General features: G+C 48.3%; 4 protein-coding genes and 1 long non-coding RNA gene across 7 annotated transcripts in view; 2 read left to right on the plus strand and 3 right to left on the minus strand.

The window, feature by feature from the left end:
* Positions 1–5172, minus strand: part of LOC148379140 (uncharacterized) — a 6428-nt gene extending 1256 nt beyond the window's left edge. Inside the window, exons 1-8 of one of the 3 annotated variants that reach the window (XR_015855490.1) lie at positions 5072–5167; positions 4830–5008; positions 4466–4749; positions 4071–4181; positions 2585–3972; positions 1422–2519; positions 350–1335; positions 1–75 (exon numbers count right to left, since the gene is read on the minus strand). The exon at positions 1–75 is cut by the window's left edge and continues 1256 nt beyond it. This is a non-coding gene — a long non-coding RNA (uncharacterized LOC148379140). Of the gene's footprint in view, positions 76–349; positions 2520–2584; positions 3973–4070; positions 4182–4465; positions 4750–4829; positions 5009–5071 lie in introns of all 3 variants that reach the window. The other 2 variants (XR_015855491.1, XR_015855489.1) reach the window with 2 other exon arrangements.
* A 282-nt stretch (positions 5173–5454) lies between these two features.
* pmpcb (peptidase, mitochondrial processing subunit beta) lies at positions 5455–8316 on the minus strand. The gene is made up of 13 exons (XM_088367584.1): positions 8174–8316; positions 7810–7947; positions 7583–7669; positions 7282–7411; positions 7001–7199; positions 6845–6924; positions 6656–6762; positions 6456–6599; positions 6213–6373; positions 6056–6141; positions 5893–5981; positions 5752–5827; positions 5455–5643 (listed from the first exon to the last, which is right to left on the minus strand). The coding sequence occupies exons 1-13, from the start codon at positions 8255–8257 to the stop codon at positions 5579–5581; spliced, it is 1446 nt and encodes a 481-aa protein (XP_088223710.1). The 5' UTR covers positions 8258–8316; the 3' UTR covers positions 5455–5578.
* Positions 8317–8524: 208 nt separating this feature from the next.
* Positions 8525–10323, plus strand: phax (phosphorylated adaptor for RNA export). Its single transcript, XM_088367586.1, has 2 exons — positions 8525–8693; positions 8802–10323. Exon 2 carries the CDS (start codon positions 8804–8806, stop codon positions 9992–9994), a length of 1191 nt encoding a protein of 396 aa, XP_088223712.1. The 5' UTR covers positions 8525–8693; positions 8802–8803; the 3' UTR covers positions 9995–10323.
* A 1008-nt stretch (positions 10324–11331) lies between these two features.
* Positions 11332–14505, plus strand: pus7l (pseudouridine synthase 7 like). Its single transcript, XM_088367582.1, has 9 exons — positions 11332–12475; positions 12535–12694; positions 12765–12981; positions 13050–13148; positions 13226–13307; positions 13374–13539; positions 13600–13723; positions 13905–13958; positions 14019–14505. Exons 1-9 carry the CDS (start codon positions 11686–11688, stop codon positions 14382–14384), a joined length of 2058 nt encoding a protein of 685 aa, XP_088223708.1. The 5' UTR covers positions 11332–11685; the 3' UTR covers positions 14385–14505.
* Positions 13820–18758, minus strand: part of pphln1 (periphilin 1) — a 38393-nt gene continuing 33454 nt past the window's right edge. Inside the window, exon 10 of the mRNA XM_088367590.1 lies at positions 13820–18728. Coding sequence (XP_088223716.1) covers positions 18717–18728 — 12 coding nt within the window. The 3' untranslated portion in view covers positions 13820–18716. The remainder of the gene's footprint in view (positions 18729–18758) is intronic.

Below are 18758 nucleotides of genomic sequence, written 5' to 3' on the forward strand. Positions count from 1 at the left end.
GCGAAGGTCTGCCGATGGTCGGGTTCCTCTCCCGGCCGGTATTCGACGTTTGGACTCATCCTCCGCCTCGCGTAACTGCAAAAAGAAAAACGGCATTCAGTTGCATGCGGTTCATTTCTGTGGACACTCGTGACCTATCCAAGCTTGCTCCTATTTTAAGCTGACTTTATTGTGTATGCATAGATTCATGTTTGTTTTAACGTGTTCATGTTCTTTTTCTGTCTGTTCCTATGTGAAGCATTCAATGCTTATAATTTCCTTAATTGTTGTAAAGCGCTTTGAGCTGCATTTCTTGTATGAAAGGTGCTATACAAATAAAGTTTATTATTATTATTATTATTATTATTACCCTCTGGTCTTGCGCTCCGGTCCCTCTCTGTGCAGGCACTCGTCCCATCCGCTGCCCCGGCAATCCTGAAAGGCAGACATTGTGGTGGTTTTTGCAAGAGGAAAAATTCCACTAGCACCTCCCAACCTTGACTAAGTTAAGTTTGAATCAGGTAACTCGCGGCACGCACGGGCTGGCGCATGTCTCATATGGCCCTCCCGCATTGGAGCAATCCGGGTTATGAAATGTTTAACCCCTTACAAAGAGGGAGGGAGGGATTTAGGGAGGGAGGGAGAGAGAGCGAGAGGAGATAAGAGGCTTTGACGCCCACTGAAGAGCAACCGGCCAGTTCCCCCTGAGGAGAGCTGACTTGGCCCCGAGAGGAAAAAAAAAAGGAAAACGTGACGTCACGGAGGGCGTCACGGAGAATCTCCTCGTCCTCGACACCGTCGACGACACTGGGACCCAGGCAGGCAGACATTATACCCTGGTATTCCACAAAGGGCAAGGTATAGCCACGTTCCACCCTGAGTGCACCAGGCCATGCAGGTACTGCCGGGCGCATTAGAGAAAGAGAGCGAGAGAGAGGGGAGGGGGGGAGGGAGGGGGTCTCTACTTTGCCGATTCGTATTTCGAGGGTCGCAGCAACCCAATTGCCCGTGCGTGCTGCTAGTTACACTATTCAAACAGACAGGGAGGGAGGCAAAGCGCAAAAGAAAAACAGTCATACTCCCCTTAAACGCCGGCTGGGCGCTTTGCCCTCCCGGCCTCGCCGCATCTGCACCCATCAGTCTCGTGTGGGCCGCTCGTCACGGGCCAAGGTCCGGGTCTGCTCCGGCCGGTGTTGGACTCTTCTTTCGCCTCGCACAAGTGCAAAAAGACAAACGGCACTCAGTTGCATGCGGTTCACTTCTGTCAACGTACTCATTACTTGTCCCCTCCCTGGTCTTGTGGGTGCAGCCCAGTCCCTCTCGGTGTAAGCTGGCACGCGCTCCATCGGCTGCCAGCTGAAATGCAGAAAAATAAGGAAATCAAATTAAAACCAACACACGTAGTGTGTACACTACGCTTGCAGATTGGATTGCCATGTCACCGCCTCTGGCCAGCCTTGGCTAGTCATGCATCAGGCTCCTCAACACTTGGCGACTGCTTTCTTTGGGTGATTCCTTCCTTTGCACCCCGCTCACCAATCGCAGGTCTGGTGGCCTCCGTCCACCGGCTCTTCGTTTCATACATCGTCTCTTCCACCTTGCAAGACAAGCACAAAAGTCTCGCTGCGCCGTCGCTTGCGCTTGCCGTCGCTGCGCGGTCGCTTGCGCGGTCGCTTGTGCGGTCGCTTGCGCGGTCGCTTGCGCTTGCCGTCGCTTGCGCCGTCGCTTGCCGTCGCTTGCGCCGTCGCTTGCCGTCGCTTGCGCTTGCTGTCGCTTGCGCTTGCCGTCGCTTGCGCGGTCGCTTGCGCTTGCCGTCGCTTGCGCGGTCGCTTGCGCGGTCGCTTGCGCTTGCGGTCGCTGCGCGGTCGCTTGCCGTCGCTGCGCGTTTGGCACTCAATGAGGGCTGCACAACATTTTGGAAAATCAATGATTATGGCAGTATTGGGCCAGACCACTGCATTGAGGCAAGTTGTGGACAATTCTTGGATGGAGGTTAACTATTTGATCGCAATGAGATCAGTTAGATTAGTTAACTAACTTACATCAATGACTTATTGTCTTAACTCATTACAAATAGTTAGGCAAGAAAACATGTTTCATTTGAGACATGAAAAAAAAAAAAATTTGCTGTCTTAAAGTGCATGTCAATAACCTAGACCACCATATGGCAGTTTTCCAATACACGTGCAGCCCTACACACACGTCACCATTGGTGTCCAAATGGCAGCCTCGGGCCAACTTGATCAACACACCACACGAATGAACACAACACTGCTTTGTAGCGCTAAATATCAATGGCAACATTTCGTGATTGATTTAATGAATTTGTCAAAGAATTCTCAATTTGTTTCAGTATGCAGCCCTCAGACATTTGGACACCGCTGGTGTGAATTAGAAAAAAAAATTTCATTTCACATGTTGAAGCTACGCAGGTCGACGCCTCCAGGGAAGCGGGTCTCCCTCACAACTCTGCTACTTCAGAGTGATGCCACAGTGGTCCGTCCATCTCTGATCAGATGCTGTCGCGTCCCGGTCGCCATCTGCAGAAACAGAAACAAAAGTTAGACACTCAAAGAGCACCCCAAGTTGTAGGTCACTTGCTTACTTGATCACAGCGGCTAGCCACTCTTGGTTACCGTCGCCGGGTCGGATCGGATCGGGCCGGGTCGGATCGGGCCGGGTCGTGCGCCCCCCCCCCCTCTTTTTCGTCCGGCCTGCAAAAGGCAGAACATGCAATGAGTTGGGCGCTGCTCGCATCATTATGTCTCCCTCGTGGACCGGCTCGCTCCAACGCCGCCCTACACCTAGAGAACAAAGGGCGCACAGTGGTACGTTAGGCTTAGATCAAGCACGACAGTGGTAGGTTAGAAAAAGACACAAAATGGTACTGGCTCGCTCCAACACCTAGGGGAGAACAAAGAACGCAAGTACCACAGTGGTAGGTTAGGGTTAGATGAAGTGCAACAGTGGTAGGTTAGAAAAAGACAAAATGTCACAAGTCAAATTGCAAAATGGGACATTCGGGATCGGCTCGCTCCAGCGCCGCCCTACACCGAAGGGGAAGAACAAAGAACGCAACAAGTATGACAGTGGCAGGTTAGAAAAAGACACAATGGTACAAATCACATGGCAAAATTGGACACGTCAAAGTTTAGTTTTGTCTCCATTCACGTAACCACGTCCTCCCTCAAGTGAGCCGTCAATGGCAACCAAGCGCAAGACAACGCTGGATCCAGATAAGCCACAACCACAGCACACCTCTTAAGCAAGACCAACCATCAGACCCCCAAACTCTGTCCACAGCTGCAACCTTTCCGTCGTGCCCCCATAACCAAAGGCAACCACACTGCCCCCTCCTGGGCACATGATCTGCACCCATAACCAAAGGCAACCAAACTGCCCCCTCCTGGGCACATGATCCGCACACGTCGACTTTTGCAGCGCATTGCTTGATTCTTGACTTGATATGGCATTGCTCCTTTGGATAGGCCATTGCTCCTTTGGATATGGCCATTGCTCCTTTGGATATGGCCATTGCTCCTTTGGATATGGCCATTGCTCCTTTGGATATGGCCATTGCTTCTTTGGATATGGCCATTGCTCCTTTGGATATGGCCATTGCTCCTTTGGATATGGCCATTGCTCCTTTGGATATGGCCATTGCTCCTTTGGATAGGCCATGGCGCCTTTGGATATGGCCATTGCTCCTATGGATATGGTATGGCTCCTTTGGACAGGCCATGGCTCCTTTGGACAGGCCATGGCGCCTTTGGATAGGCCATGGCGCCTTTGGATATGGCATGGCGCCTTTGGATATGGCATGGCGCCTTTGGATATGGCATGGCGCCTTTGGATATGGCATGGCGCCTTTGGATATGGCATGGCGCCTTTGGATATGGCATGGCGCCTTTGGATATGGCATGGCGCCTTTGGATAGGCCATTGTGCTTTTTGATATGGAATTGTACATTTCCCATTCAGCTCCTCTTGCAGCCTGCAAAAACACACAGCCATTAATTGTGTGCTGGGAAGCTAAAACTCGACAGCCATTGTGTGTTGGGAAGTTGAAACTTGACAAAAACAGGTTTTCACCTAATTTAGGACGACTCTTCCTCAGTGTCCTCAACATCACTGAAATGGCTCCTCAAGAGCCTCCTGCTTTCTTTGTATAGAAGAATGCTGGCTGGGCAGCCTTTTTTAGTGCTACAAAAGAAACAAATTATTGCAACAAAAATACATTGAGTAGAGTGCCAATGGCATGATATTTTTGCAACAATTATACATACTAAGTAGAATTTTACATTTGAAAAAATATATAATTATATTGTAGTAAGTTATGATAATTTATCAGAATTACAATTAATATTCTAATTTTATACATACTAAGTAGACTTACATTTGAAAAAATATATCATTATATTGTAGTCAATTATGATCATTCATCAGGATTATAATTTCTATTTTAATTTCATCATCCATCAACTCACCTCACATTGGACGGATGATCCAGGTTTGCGGCGTCCAAAACGGGAGAAAATAACACGCGCAAATGTTTGTTGCGTAACGGAACGAGGGCGGGCGCCATCTTTGAATGGATTTGGTCCGATTTGGACATGACGTAACATTCAACAAACAAATGAAAAAAATGCTGGCCAGCATTGAAAAAACAAAAAACGCGAAAGACATTTAAAATACCACCAAAACGCGCAACGACGCGACGCAAAGTCGATTGTGGCGCGCCGAGCCCAAACCTCCCTAGACAGCGAAAATCCTGCAAGAAATAATAAACGGCATCGTAAGAAACGGCAAACATTTGCTCGCGAGCTACATTGCCTGCGCCCGACAATTTACCTCCAGTCCCACCGTCGCGGTGGACGTGACGTTGCAGAGTCACGAGAGTAATCCTGCGACAAACAAAAGAAAAAAGGCTTGTGAGAAAAGGCAATAAACCACACATTTTGGGTCCTATTTGAAAACTCTCCTTGCGGCCTCCAGTTATCTTCGACGCCTACAGTCACCGTGTGAAAATCCTGCAACAAACATGGCGTCCGTCGTGAGCGACGGCAAGAACCGACAAACATTTGCTCCCTTACCTGACAAACCGCCCGCCATGCGCTCGGTGGCACCTGCATATGATAACTCCCCTTGAGCACACCTGTCTTCAATTTACCGAAAGACCTGACGTCACATCCGTCAATTCAAATCTTCTTCTCCTGATCGTCCAACGGTGCTCGGCACACTGACGCCACCAGGTGGTCACCTGTCATGGTGACAACTGTGGAAAGGGTTGCTTCGGACTATCCGTTAAAACTTTTAACACCAAACATGTTTGGATACCCTATCATAGTAAGTAATATGGTATGGTATGGTTTTTAATAACATATGTTTAATTTCTCTGACAGAAATTGGTGGTGATGCTTAAAGCCAAGAAAGCTGCACAAGAGCAAGTCATGAGCAAGAGTAAAAAACAACAACACAAGGTTGACATCGTTATTTATTATGACCGTAATGTTTTTGTCTTCTTTGTTTTATACGAAAAGAATTAAAAGGAAAAAAAAATAAATACAGTGTTGCCTATGTCTACATTTGAGTGTGACTGCTTAGTTCCTCATCCAGACCATTCCACTGTGGATCTGGTTGTAGTCAGGAAGCTGCTCAATGGGACCTGAGGGGAGGGGGGAGCACAGACAGACACACACAGACACACACACACACATTGATCACACAACCTCACTGATATCTATCACAAAATTCGTAACAGTCTTCAACCCACCGACAGCGGCAATGGCTGGAGCTTTGTTGAAGATATATTTGGCGCACACGTCCTTTATGGTGGTGGCATCGATGGCCTGTTGAAAGACAAATTGGATCCTGATCATCAGCAAAATGTCAACTTTGGCCTTCATCCACTCACATCAATTCGAGTCTCCAGCTCATGAAAAGGGATCCTGCGGCTGTAGCACAACATCTGTCTGCCGATGTCCTCGCAGATTGGAGTGGAGCCTACGAAAAAAAAGAAAGAGCTTCGGGACGCTGTGGTATTCCCGCCACGTCTTCACGTCGAGATGCCACGTTACCATCGAGATGCAGCAACATGTTTGTCTTGAGGAGGTTCTTTGCCCGTGCCACTTCGCCTTCGCTTACGCTGGTGCAAAGCGACATCCTGCAAGAATTTTAAAAAAGAATTCTCAGAACAGAACTGCAAGTGGTTGTCAAGTTTCTGAGTTATCTCACCATTCTTTCTGCGTGAAGTGCATCATGTCCTTGATGGTGCCGGGCTCACACACCATGTAGAGTCCCCACAGGCCCGTGTCGGTATAGCAGGTGTTGAACGACTGGAAGCTGTGGCACAGATTCCCCTGACACGCCATCTGGGCCAGCTTACTGGAAAGGTTCTGCGGAAGGCCCGACATGAACCTGACTCATCCCTCTCTCAAAATGGAAGGCAGAATTGCCGAATGTCTGAAAATGACTCACAACTCCCCCGCCGAATGAGCGGTCCCAGTTTCCAATAAGGGTGTTGGCCACCATGAGCGGGATGGTGTCGGGGTGAGACCATCCCACGGCCTCCACGGCGACGGCGATGTGAGCCAGCGGCATCTTGTCGTCACGCACGCGAATCTGGAAAGCCGTGATTGGTTCAGTCACTTGTGATTAATTATTGGACTTTTCCTTACCTCACTTCCTGTAAAGGGGCAGGCAGGCGGCGCGCCGTTGTCGTAGCGGCCAAGAAGCTTTCCAAAGTGATACTTTGCCAGATCAATCAGCTCGTTGTGGGCAACACCTTTTTGAACATGCAAAGAACATGTTTTCATCGCCATCAAAACGACTCTTGCACATGATGGACGGGGACGAGTGGTTCTCACCTCCAGCAGCAGCCAGCACAATCCTCGGACCTTTGTAGTGGCTTGTAATGTACTCCACCAGATCTCCTCGATTTATCGTCCTGCAGTCAAACAATTGGGAAAACTCAAATGACGGCTAAGCTCGATTTACTGACGCGTTGGTGTCAATTCCCATACTTGATATTCTCGGTGGGGCCCAGGATGGTCCTGCCCAGCGCCGTGGACTGGTAAGCGGTAGCGTGGAGGTAATCGAAGACCACTTCCTGTAAATTGGTCTCCACTTCCTGCATCTCCCGCAAGATCACCCCGCGTTCCCGCTCGATCTCCGCTTCGCCCAACGTGCTGTTCTGGATGATGTCAGCCAGGATCTCCACAGCTTTTCAGAAATATGGGTAAAATCAATTTTATTTTATTGAGATTCTTAACCATCAAGTGCTTCAGCACAGCCATCATCATACCTCGCGGAAGATCCTTGGAAAAGGCCTTGGCATAGTACACAGTCTGCTCCCTGGATGTGTAGGCATTTAGGTGAGCGCCCATGTTCTCAATTTCTAACTCCAGGTCTAGCTGGGATCGCTTCCTGGTGCCCTGTCACAGAAAAAAAAATGATGTGGGTCGGGGTAAATATAGAAATATAATAAAAAATAACTTCCTCTGTCCAGAGATTGAACCCAGGTCGCATCCTACCATCAGGGACAATAGTTTTCATGTCTTGTATTTTCTTTGGATATTTTTATTTTTAAAACATTTCTGTCTTACCTTAAATGCCATGTGCTCCAGAAAATGAGCAGTGCCATTATTTCTCTCATTCTCGTAACGACTGCCAGCGTCGATCCACAGACCGACCTGAAAGAAGTTATGTAGTATTAAAAAGCAATTTGTGCCTTGTGTAAAAATCATCCAATGCCTAATAATAGATGGAGAGGAGTGAAAATGTCTTTATTTTTTTTTATTTGACAGGGACAGCTTAATGTGAAAAAACTTACTGTACATGTGGAAAGCCCAGAGTCCTCGGAAGCCACACGGAGTCCATTTTCCAAAGTAGTCACCTTAGTTTCAGGGACATTTAAAGCTACTTGCTGAGCAGCCTGTGTAGCTAATAGTCTGTGGGCTCCTGGAGTGAACTACAAAAAATAGAAAATTGTATGACATTTTTAAAATCCAACATTAGGAAACTTAAATGACTACACCGACAATACTATAATTCTTAGTATTGTTATATATTTGAAGGATTATGTGTTCCTGTTTATGAGTACGCACGGAGGAGCAGCTTATTGACAAACGTTAATGTCAAGACAATTCCCGTACATATTTCAGTAAAGTAATTATCTGGTAACATATCGTCCTTACTATTTTAAGGTTATTTCTCTCCAGTAACGATCTGTGAAGTAAACATTTCCCCGCAGACGCGAACAGACGTATGGAGGCCGCCATGTTGTTACGTCAGACTGGGCCAGCGGAAGTTTACGTCACATCCGATGAACGTGTGTTGCATTCATGTATCTTGGGAATTTGTGTATGTTTTTTCTTGGGTGTTTTTGTTGTTTTTACCCGGACATTAGTTTAAAATTTAAAACGTTTTCAAAGGAGTGGAATTCCAATTCCAGACATATTTCTTTTCGAAAGGACTGGCAAGAAAGCCGGTAGGATATGAGGCTATACCACGGCAGAACGAGCGCAAATTATTTTGAAAGCGTCTGACAGGAAGACGAACGGAAGTGAGACTTTAGCATAGCGCCAATTTTACCCCGCTTTTATGTTAAGTTTGGTACGGTTGTCACGATAGTCCGGATAGCGGCTAAAATCGTCTGGTGCATAGTTAAATACAAAATCGCGAGTCTCCGTATTAGTTGTGAGCGACTGTTTGCAGGTAAACGACTTCTATTATTTTATTATGATAACAAATCCCAAGTATTGTGCTTATGTTAAGGTGCTACTGCACGTAGTTCACAGCTACCGTCTTTATTATGGCTTTCAGATATGGACGGCGATCTGGAAGATGGAGAGATTTCCGGGTCTGGTTCCGACTCTGAAATGAAAACGGCCCGACCCATGCAACATGCAGCTTTTAGCGGCCAATCCTTCCAAAACAGAGCTAACACTTTGCAACCTGCAGCCGCTTATAGAAACTCCAGCAGGCCGGCGGAGTCCAGTGACAGCGACCAGGACTCGTCTGATGAGGAATGTGCAGCCTGGCGTCGCAAACGTCAAAAAGTATCCAACAGTCGCCAACCGGCCGCAGTCATTGCCCGGCCGGCATCGAACGGCGCTGCATGCGCACTGCGAGGCCGCAAGGTGAACAACATTTGGGGCTCTGTGGTGCAAGAACAGTGCCAGGACGCCATCGCTGCAGAACTGTGTGTCTTTGGCATGGAGGGTGAGATTAGCATGGCTGACAGAAATGTGGAGACCTACAACTATGTCCTGGCTCATAAAATCATGGAGAAGGAGAGGCAGATGGAGAAAGAGCAAAAAGGTGACGGGGAGGTGAAAATGCTTGATGACCAGTTGGATGAGTACATGAGGGGCCAAGGGTCAGAGGAGAGAGCAGGAGGTGACGCCAAGAGAAAAAGGGCAGTCAAGGAGAGACTGGGTCCTTTAGCCGAGATGGACATTAAAGGCCGATGTGAGATCACCGAAGATGACCCTGACGATAAAGTCGTGGATGAGATCGCGTACAGGCTGCAAGAGCCCAAAAAAGACCTGATAGAACGTGTCGTGAGAATTATCGGGGCGAAAAAAGCCATAGAACTTCTCGGCGAGACGGCCACACTGGAGGAAAACGGCGGCGTCTACACCATGGACGGCAGCCGGCGCCGCACGCCGGGCGGGGTGTACCTCAACCTTTTGAAGAACACGCCCAGCGTCTCCCGGGCCCAGATAAAAGAGATCTTCTTTGATGAGAGTCAAAAAGATCAAAAGAGCAAGAAGGCGGCTCAGAAGAGGAGGCGTCACCTGGTGGCGAAGAAAATGAAGCAGGCCATTGGCACGCTCAACCTGCACGAGCACGACGACGTATCCAGAGAGACTTTTGCCAGCGACACCAACGAGGCCTTGGAGTCACTGGAAGAGGCCGCAAAGGAGGAAGAGGAGGGCCAGGAGGAAGAGCACGCTGTGGGTACGGAGGAGACGCCGGTCGTGTACAGCTCAGGAGATTTGGAGGTCTTCTGATGTCATCAATTTACCAAAGTTGTCCGTCCTGTCAGAAACTTAATTTCATTTCTGGGAGTCAGATCTTTCCTGTGTTGATGTTGCATTTTATTCCCATGTTACTTTATGCCACATTCCAAAAACACGTTGGCTTCAAATCACAATTCATCTCGACTGAATATAAGCATATAAATGAAAGTTAGCAACAACATTAAAACTGTAGGAGGCCCCACACAAGATTTTGTTTGTCTTTAAGACTTGATATGTTTGATGAATTCCTTTGTCACTTGTCTGGAATAAAGATATCTTGGATTAAATCGTTCCCAAAATAAAAGTAGGAAAGAAAATGACCATTGTAATTTTTTTTTTTTTTAGAGGATGACAGCCACTGACACCCACATTGGTTTGACGTTACTCAAGCTAACAACAATTAAAGTACCAAGACACATTTAATTCCGTTGTCATCTTTAATATAAAACCTCACGGCCCCTGAAAAATTACAACATGTTAATTTGTAGTCCATATGACATAGATCGGATCTCCTTGGTTCAGTGATTTAAAAGCTTTGTTGACATGATGTCATATTCATTATATAAACCCGGACGAAGCCAGTTGATATCATTTGTTGCACTAAGAGAGAAAACGAAGATCATGGATGTCACTCTCCTGTGGATTGCTCTCATCTACCTTCTAGATGGTAAATGATAGTATAAATAATGACATGATTTTGTACTTGTACACATTGTGACTACCTTTGCCACTTCCGATTTACTGCTCTCAGGTGTAAGCACAGTCCAAAAAAATTTGACTGACGTCCAAGTGGGCGATTCCATCACCCTCTTCACCGATGAAATCCGCACCGACGAGAAGCTGGCCTACATCAAATGGACAGTTAACCACAAGAAAATCATTACCTACATCGCTGAAGTTGGTGAAAGAAGGGCTAAAGCTTACGCCGACAGGATCGAATTGGACCACTATACCGGGGACCTGAAACTGAAAAATTTGCAGCACAGCGACAGCGGCGATTACAGAGTGGTTCACATCAGATCCGCCAAAGAGTTTGAAAGGATGAAGAATGACATTGTGAAAAAATTGCTCACGATGGACATCCGGGATTACGCGTACAACATCAGAATCACTGATAATGAGGCAAACGGGACAGAGATCAATGTCAATCTTCATGGCGACTTTGATGATGATAATCCATTGCTGGCTCTTTTTTAGCAAGGTTCTGTACTCTTGACTCTGAAATAAATTGATGCTGAAATACCATTCATATTTTGAAGGAACTATTTAAAAAAAAAATACGCATTAGGAAAACGTACTGTCTCTTTAAGAAAATGACGTCACGTGACGCGTCATACGCGCCGGAAGTCGAGGATTGAGCGTGCCGTGTTGTTGTTTTGACGTGCCACAAGCGGGCTCCTCGAAAACACACGCTGCTCACTTATTGACATCGGAGCTTTTCTCGCTTTTATTTTTCCACGATCGCATGTACCGATCGCCATTTATTTTGCTCTCCGTTTGTGTCATTGCACGGAGCTATTGTGGGATGACTCGGTTTCGTCGCGGGAGCTGTCTTTTGTGTCAAATATGAAGCGTCTGTCGTTACTGGCTTCGTAACATCGCTCCGGTCGAAAAACTCGTGATCAGCAGTTTTGCGTCCGTTGATTTTCCTCCCGCGGGTTATTTGTCGAGATCCGATTAGAATGAAGCAGGACGGCGATGCAGCCAGTGTGCCCGCGTGCTTTATATCAAACCATGAGGGCTTTCTTGGAAACATTAAAAAGTTCATCCGAGACTTTGTGGTGACTGAAATAGACATCAACGGACGGCAGGTGAATACAGGAGTGGTCACCCAGGCTCCGTTTTGCTCGGATAAGATCAGTGGGAGCCGTAAACAGGATCAGAACCTTCAAGGCTCGGAGGATGCTGACGCCTCAGCCGACTGCAGGTTCGATTTGACCATATCGAGCGCTGACAGTTTGGACTTGAGCATGGTCTTGGGTCAGGTGGTGAGCGAACAGCTGGAGCAGTTTGTGGTGAGTCTCCGAGACGAGGGGGAAGAGGGCGAGAAGTCGGGCCACAAGGAGCTCTCCCTGGGGTCCTTCACCGACAAGTACCAGCGGGCCAACGTGCATCGGGCCGTCCGACACCGCTTCCCCTTCCTCATGACCGTCACCATCCAGCCCGAGATCAGGGTGAGGGAGGACCCGGACTACAGGGAGCTTTCCCAGCTGGTCACCGAGGAGGAAGCGGAAGACTTCTTCAGGTTCATCGACGCCAAAGTGCAGGACTCGTCCTACACGTTTCACGCCGACGACAACAAGGAGCACCGCACGGCCGTGCACCACTTCCTCAACCGCCGCTTCGGCAAACTGGTGGAGACCAAGAGCTTCAACGAACACGACCGGACGGCCATCTCGGTGCGACTGAGGGAGCGAGGCAGACCCAAGAAGAGGAGCGCCGAGGAGCGCAGGGAGGAGGACGTCTACACAGGTGAACTCCATGCGGCAAAATATCTCACGCTTGCTTCCTAACTTTGGTCTTTCTTCCAGCGTTCACTTTGTGTAAGGAAAACTTGGAGACTCTGGAGGCCATCAGCTACATGGCGGCGACGCTCGGCGTCCTGCCGTCAGACTTCACCTACGCCGGGATCAAGGACAAGCGTGCGGTCACCTACCAATCCATGGTGGTCAAGAAGGTCTCGCCTCAACGGTAACAACAGAACTGTGCTCGGGGGAAGAGTCTGAAGTTCTCGCAGATCCACCATGTGCTTTCTCACTAGGTTGATGGAAAAGAGGGCGGAGTTTGAGAGGCGAGGGATGTGTCTTTCTCACGTCCGCTCCGTGTCTGAGCCACTGAAGCTGGGGCGACTTCAAGGAAACCACTTTGACTTGGTGGTTCGCAATCTGAGGTCGCACGGCACCGGCGCCGCGCACTCGGGTGTCGAGTCGCGGCGTCGACTTGCCGGCTTGGTGGAGGAAGCGCTGGAGAACGTCAAGGTCTGAGAAGATTCCGACAGGGACCGTCTTTGACTTGATTATGCACTCGTGGATGTTCTTTGGTGCAGGTGAGAGGTTTTGTCAACTACTACGGGCCGCAGAGGTTCGGAACGGGTCAAAGCGTTCAGTCTGACCAGGTTGGGCTGGCACTACTCAAAGAAGACATGGTGAGGGGTGAAAAAGGATAACGTTGAAATGGATTCTTTTCTTAAATGCAACTTTAGTTCCAAGTTCTTGTGTTCAGGTGAACGCAGTCCGCTTATTCTTCAGTCCCGAAGACGGTGACGATCCTCCGAGCAAAGCGAAGCGACACTTCCTCCAGACTGGTCCGTCAACACTTCCTGCTGATGGCAAAAAACTCCTGAAGTGATTTATTTGTTGTTTTCCTCCAGATAACGCAAAGGAGTCCTTGGCGTTAATGCCCGCCTCCAAAGCCCGGGAGCGGCTCATGCTGAGGGCCCTGAACCGGTACGGCACCGGCCCGGATGGCTGCGCCAAAGCCTGGCTCAGCCTGCCTCACGGCATGAGAGTCTTCTACCCGCACGCCTACTGCAGCAGGTCAGGAAACACCATTACGCCCAACCCGTGGAGCCTTCAATAAATCCGTCTGATTTGCAGAATTTGGAACGAAGCGGTGGCGCACCGGTTGGCTACGCTGGGTCACTATGTTCGGAAAGGAGACCTGGTGTGGATGCAGGAAGCAGAGAAAACGGATGAGTGCGCAGAATGCAAGGCGGCTCAGGTAAAATTGCCAATGCAAACAAATTAAATGGCTGTTGTGACGCTGCCCACCTTAACCACCAGGGGGCAGTATAAAACAAGGCAGCTTTTTTTCCCCCCATATCTATTTGATGAACAACTATCCATTTGAAGGTGGAATCCAATAATTAAAAGAATTAGAATTAACTCCCGGCTTTTCTCAGATCCACGTGGTGACCGAACAAGAAGAGCAACAAGGAGTCTACGCTCTCGCTCAGGTACGGCGTCGAGGCCCACATTTTGTATATTGAAACAAGAACTCAAATGCGACTCTTCAGGTGCTGCTTCCCATGCCGGGAAACACGGTGACGTACCCCAACAACGCCATGGGCGCGTGGTACCAAGAGAGACTAGCCAGAGACGGGCTGGACAACTGCCGCTTCCGAGTGGGCGGACTCAAGCTGAACGTGCCGGGCTGCTACCGCCCCTTACTGGCCAACCTGTGTAACCTTAGCTATCAGCTCCAGAGCAACGAGGAAGTCGGAGGAGGAGCGGGAAACGGCGGCAGAAAGGACGAAGAACACTTGAAGGTGGCGGCGGAGGACGCCAAGCGCGACTCGCTCACGCTCACCTTGAACTTTGACCTGGACTCCTCGTGCTACGCCACCATTTGCCTCAGAGAGATCATGAAGTGTGACTTCTAGATGTTTTACGCACGGAAATGTGTATGTCTTCTGACTCTCGTGGTTGTGCTATGGTCGGTTTAATTGTGTGGTGTTTGTATTTGGTGACATCGATGACAATAAAAAAAAGATGAGCTTTTCACCACTAGGGGGAGCCAACTGACTAATGCCGACATGCTCGGCACCTACTGTACATCTATTTTCTCAACTCTGCTCATTAGCTTTACCGAGGTGATCTCAAATTTGTCCTCTGCGAGAGAAAAAAAAAAACCAGACACGGGGCTAAAAGGTTAATGAAAGCGCCCCTAAATCTTTCACCTTTATGAGACATTTAAAGAGGCGCTCTGACTTATAATGATGCACGCAAGCCTGCTGAGCTCACTCCTGGGAGGCCGCACTCAATCAAAACTCGAGCCTCTCCTGTGACTAATTTCTGGAATTTTGATGAGTGTGTAAAAAGCGCTTCAAAACATGTCCCCCCGGGCTATATTTAATTCCCGTTACTGGAAGATTTTAATGGATGTTTTGGGTTCTGTCGGCGGCTAAGATAAACTGCCGCGTTAAATCACGAGTAGACTTTAATTTCGACTGACATTGATACCAAAATATCACAAGAAAGAGGACAGAATAAAAGTCTTCCGACCTGGAGTCTAAATTAAGCTCTTAAGTCTTTTTGCTCGGAGGAGTCAAACGAGAATCTTGGCAGATGAAATGCCTGCTTTTTTTTTTTTTTTATGTTCTGACAAATGCTGGCTCAATAGTTTGCTCGCCCCAGGTGGCGTGAAGGCGGGAAATAATGGAGCATCGAGAGCCTCTCCACAATCTCATTACACCATTTTGGTGAACATTGCTTCCAGATGTCTCGACTTTTTCCTCGACTTGCAACAAACATCAAAGCGCCAATCTGTCTGCGATGTACTTTTTATATTCATGTGCCACCAGGCCCGGGCGGCCCGGAGTGGTTAATCTGGACGAGATGGTGAATTCACGATGGGCCACAATTCCACAATGCTGACTCATCAGTGTTACTTTGCAATGAATAATCAATCCAAACAACAATTCAAGCTTTTTCTAAAAAGAGCTAACTTTAAATTTGCTTCCGAGTTCCGAACCGAAAAAAAGTTCCCATCCCGGCCCGACCGTGGATAAATATTGACCCAGTTCCACGCTCGGCGCTCGTCTTGAAAAACCAGCAGAAGGAAGTTATGAAAGACATTTACCATGCTTGTGCGCAGATATTATCGGAACCAAAGATAGTTGGCGCGCAAACGCGGCTTTCCCTTCCGAGCTTTAACAAAACATCTTTTTTTTCAATCTGTGAACCTCGACTAAAAGGAACGGGTGGGGGGACAGTGAGGAAAAACAGGACCAACTGAGAGGCCAGAATGGAGAATCCTGACGTCGCTAAACGCCACCCCGATTTGTCACGTGTGAACATTCGCCTTCATCCGGGTCAATACCGTTGAGGATTGCGTAACTCACATGTGAGAGGCCAACATGTGCCAACGTTGACCTGATAACTGCGGCCCAACGATTGACAACGTGAAAAAAAAACCCACGGCAACCGTCCATATCACGCTTTCCGCCACCATCCTCCCTTGCCTCACATCCATCAAGTACCTTGAAGGTAAATCTGGTTTGGAGTCTCCAGTGGAGCCACCTAATTGCCTCCGTTGACTCAATCTTGCGTTCATGAAAATGGGAAGCAGGCCTCTTTCGGGAGCAGCTGTGCGCCGAGAGGTCGGCGGCGCCCCGGGGAGGAAAACCGACTGTCCCCCGCGGTGATTGATGGAACCGCCGCTTTCCTCTAAGGAGTTCAAATTTGTTATCCTCCGATGACCGGCGTCACTGATGATGTCATCGTTATCATTTAGCAAATTCTAAACTAATAATAAGACGATTGGGATTGAGTTCAAATAGCTTTACGCTGAATCTGGAAGCAATCCAAAGTCTGTGTGCGGACACAATGTCCTGATTTTCACGCGGGCCAAGAGCGAGCGGTTTCATCATCAAACACCCCCAGAAGAGAATCCACTGATTAAGCGCAGATCCGCCAGAAACAATAGACCCAAGAGGAAAAAAAGCAGACGGTTGATAAAATGAAGTTTTGGAATCAAGGGGCCTGCTTGACATGGAGCTGATTGAGTTGTGCAAGTCCTCGGGCGTGGAATTCATCTGGCGATGCGAAAAACATGAAGTGCAACCTCAGGGATGTGCGGTGAGGGGGAGAGAGAGAAAAAAAAAAAAAATCATTTCCACATTTCGTCAGATGCCCGCCAACCCGAATCGGGACTCTGATTACACATTTTTGCCACAAAAAAGTGTTATGATGTTTGGTGGTCTGTGTCACTGGGTGGCTCGTCATTAGTGTCACAGGCCATCACCTTCAGCTCGGATTAAATGACCTTAAAGCCAAAGCAACGTCCCAGACTGAAATCCGAGCGACAGGATTTGGTCTAAATTAGCGTGTGATAGTGCTTTAATGCCTCTGGCTTTTTTTTTTTTTTCCATTTTGGCCATGTGAACGTCGCGGCCGGCCAATACAAACTGGATGGGGTTCACGCTTGCGTCACTAATGGATGTTATTGTTGAGTAATGTGAGAATTCACTGCCAGGACTGGTGGAATTCTGGGACCGCCCACATTTTGACACCCACACGGTAAATAAAAATGCTTGGAATACATCGAAGTAGTAATCTTTTATGATCATATCTTCAAACGTAGTTTGATCCGCAATAAACAGTCTTAAGTGTTATAAATAGAACAAAAGTTTGAAGAACAATCGCAGATGCAGTCTATTTGGACTCTGTGGTCTTCCAAAGGAGGCCAAAACAAAAAGCTTTATCTCGGGATCCGAGAAGCCGAGGCTCAAAGCGGCCGCCTCAGACAAAATGCAGGTCGATGGGAAGTTGATATGATCTATCTCCCATCTGACAAGTGACACCCACTCTCCAAAATCCTTAGTGGCTCTGGGAGACACGGAAGTGAGCTCGGCCAGAAGACCTTCACAGCAGATCAAGAGAGTGGCACGCTAATAGCAACAATCTGGCTCGGCGGAATTTATACCCTGCAATTTTCCCGCGGAGAATTTACGGAAGGTGGTTTCCACACTGGGGGTCAAAGATAAACACCGTTGGTACGCGGCGAGCGAGTTCACCAGGAGGTCGGGGAAGCCAGGCGTCGTTTTGGCAATTAGACTTTGACGTCAACATTAGCGACATTAGCTTCGGTGATCCTGAAGATACACTTGAGGTGTTTCTTGTAACGTTGAAGAAAATGTGCAGAGCAAAAACTTTTTTCCATCGGGCGTTTCGAGAACAGTGGCTTCTTCGTGCTGACACCTTGACTTAGTGCATCGTCCTTAATCGGTTAAAGGTTAAGGACGAGGAGGAAAAAGCGGACTTCCTTTCTGTCGGTCAGATGTTTTCTTCATTTCGCAGCTTGAAGCCAGATGGAAGCGGTTTGTTACGCAGCCGGACAAATTCCCAGAGAAGAGAGGAAAGCTTTTCCCTGCGCATCTTTCGTTCACCAAAATGTGGGGCCGAGGAGGGTGGCGAAACGTCCAGACGTGACGGCGAGTATGTAGCAACAGGGAGTTCAAAGGGCAAAGATGCCAGACGAGGCATGGGAGACAGTAAAGGGCGGCTTGGGGGGGGCAGGGGAGGTTGCGCCGTTGTGGGAAGTGGACGGGGAACAGAGCCTGGGACAGATTTACCCTTGGAAGGCAATCAATCTTTTCCGAAAAAGTCAGAGGCCGGACTGTGTATCGGGCAGCGAAAATCACATCGAGAGATCAACCTTCTAACGTCTTATGTCTTTTGGTTTCAAGCTTCTCCCTTCCTGACTGATTGTTCCATCTCGACTTTGAAGCCAATTATGGATAATAGCTGGTGCTCAAGGTGTATGTTTGAACTCTCTCCTGCGACACATGGCTGCAATTTCTGCACTGAAAGTGGGGGGCATATAGGATGTACTGAGGATTGTAGGGTAGGGGGGGTACATTTAGTTGTTGTGGCGGTTGCACGCATGCAAGCCCGCCTTGGAAAAGTAAAGACGGTTTGATGTGCAGATGGCAGCCCTGTTTCGCCTCAGCCTCAATAGAATGTGGCGTCCCGCCTGGAAGCGTCTCGAATCCTTTGTCATTTATATTTTCACAAAATCCGATTTTTCTGATTCATTTAATATGCTATGGGAGACGGCAAATGGTGGCTGGGGAACCATTTCTGGTCACTTAAGTTGGACTTTGGGGGCAAGTAAGTAGCACATGACATGTTCTTACCGTGCTTCTGTGGGCTTTCTCCAAATATGCCGGCTTCTTCTGGTTGTGTGACTGGCAGGCGCCTCTCGCTCAGTGTCATCCATTAACCTAATAAAAAGAAAAGTCGGAATATGGTCA

The sequence above is a fragment of the Syngnathus floridae genome, chromosome 22 (genome assembly GCF_059516105.1).
Source record: "Syngnathus floridae isolate MCC-2025c chromosome 22, RoL_Sflo_1.0, whole genome shotgun sequence".
NCBI classification, from domain to species: Eukaryota; Metazoa; Chordata; class Actinopteri; order Syngnathiformes; family Syngnathidae; genus Syngnathus; species Syngnathus floridae.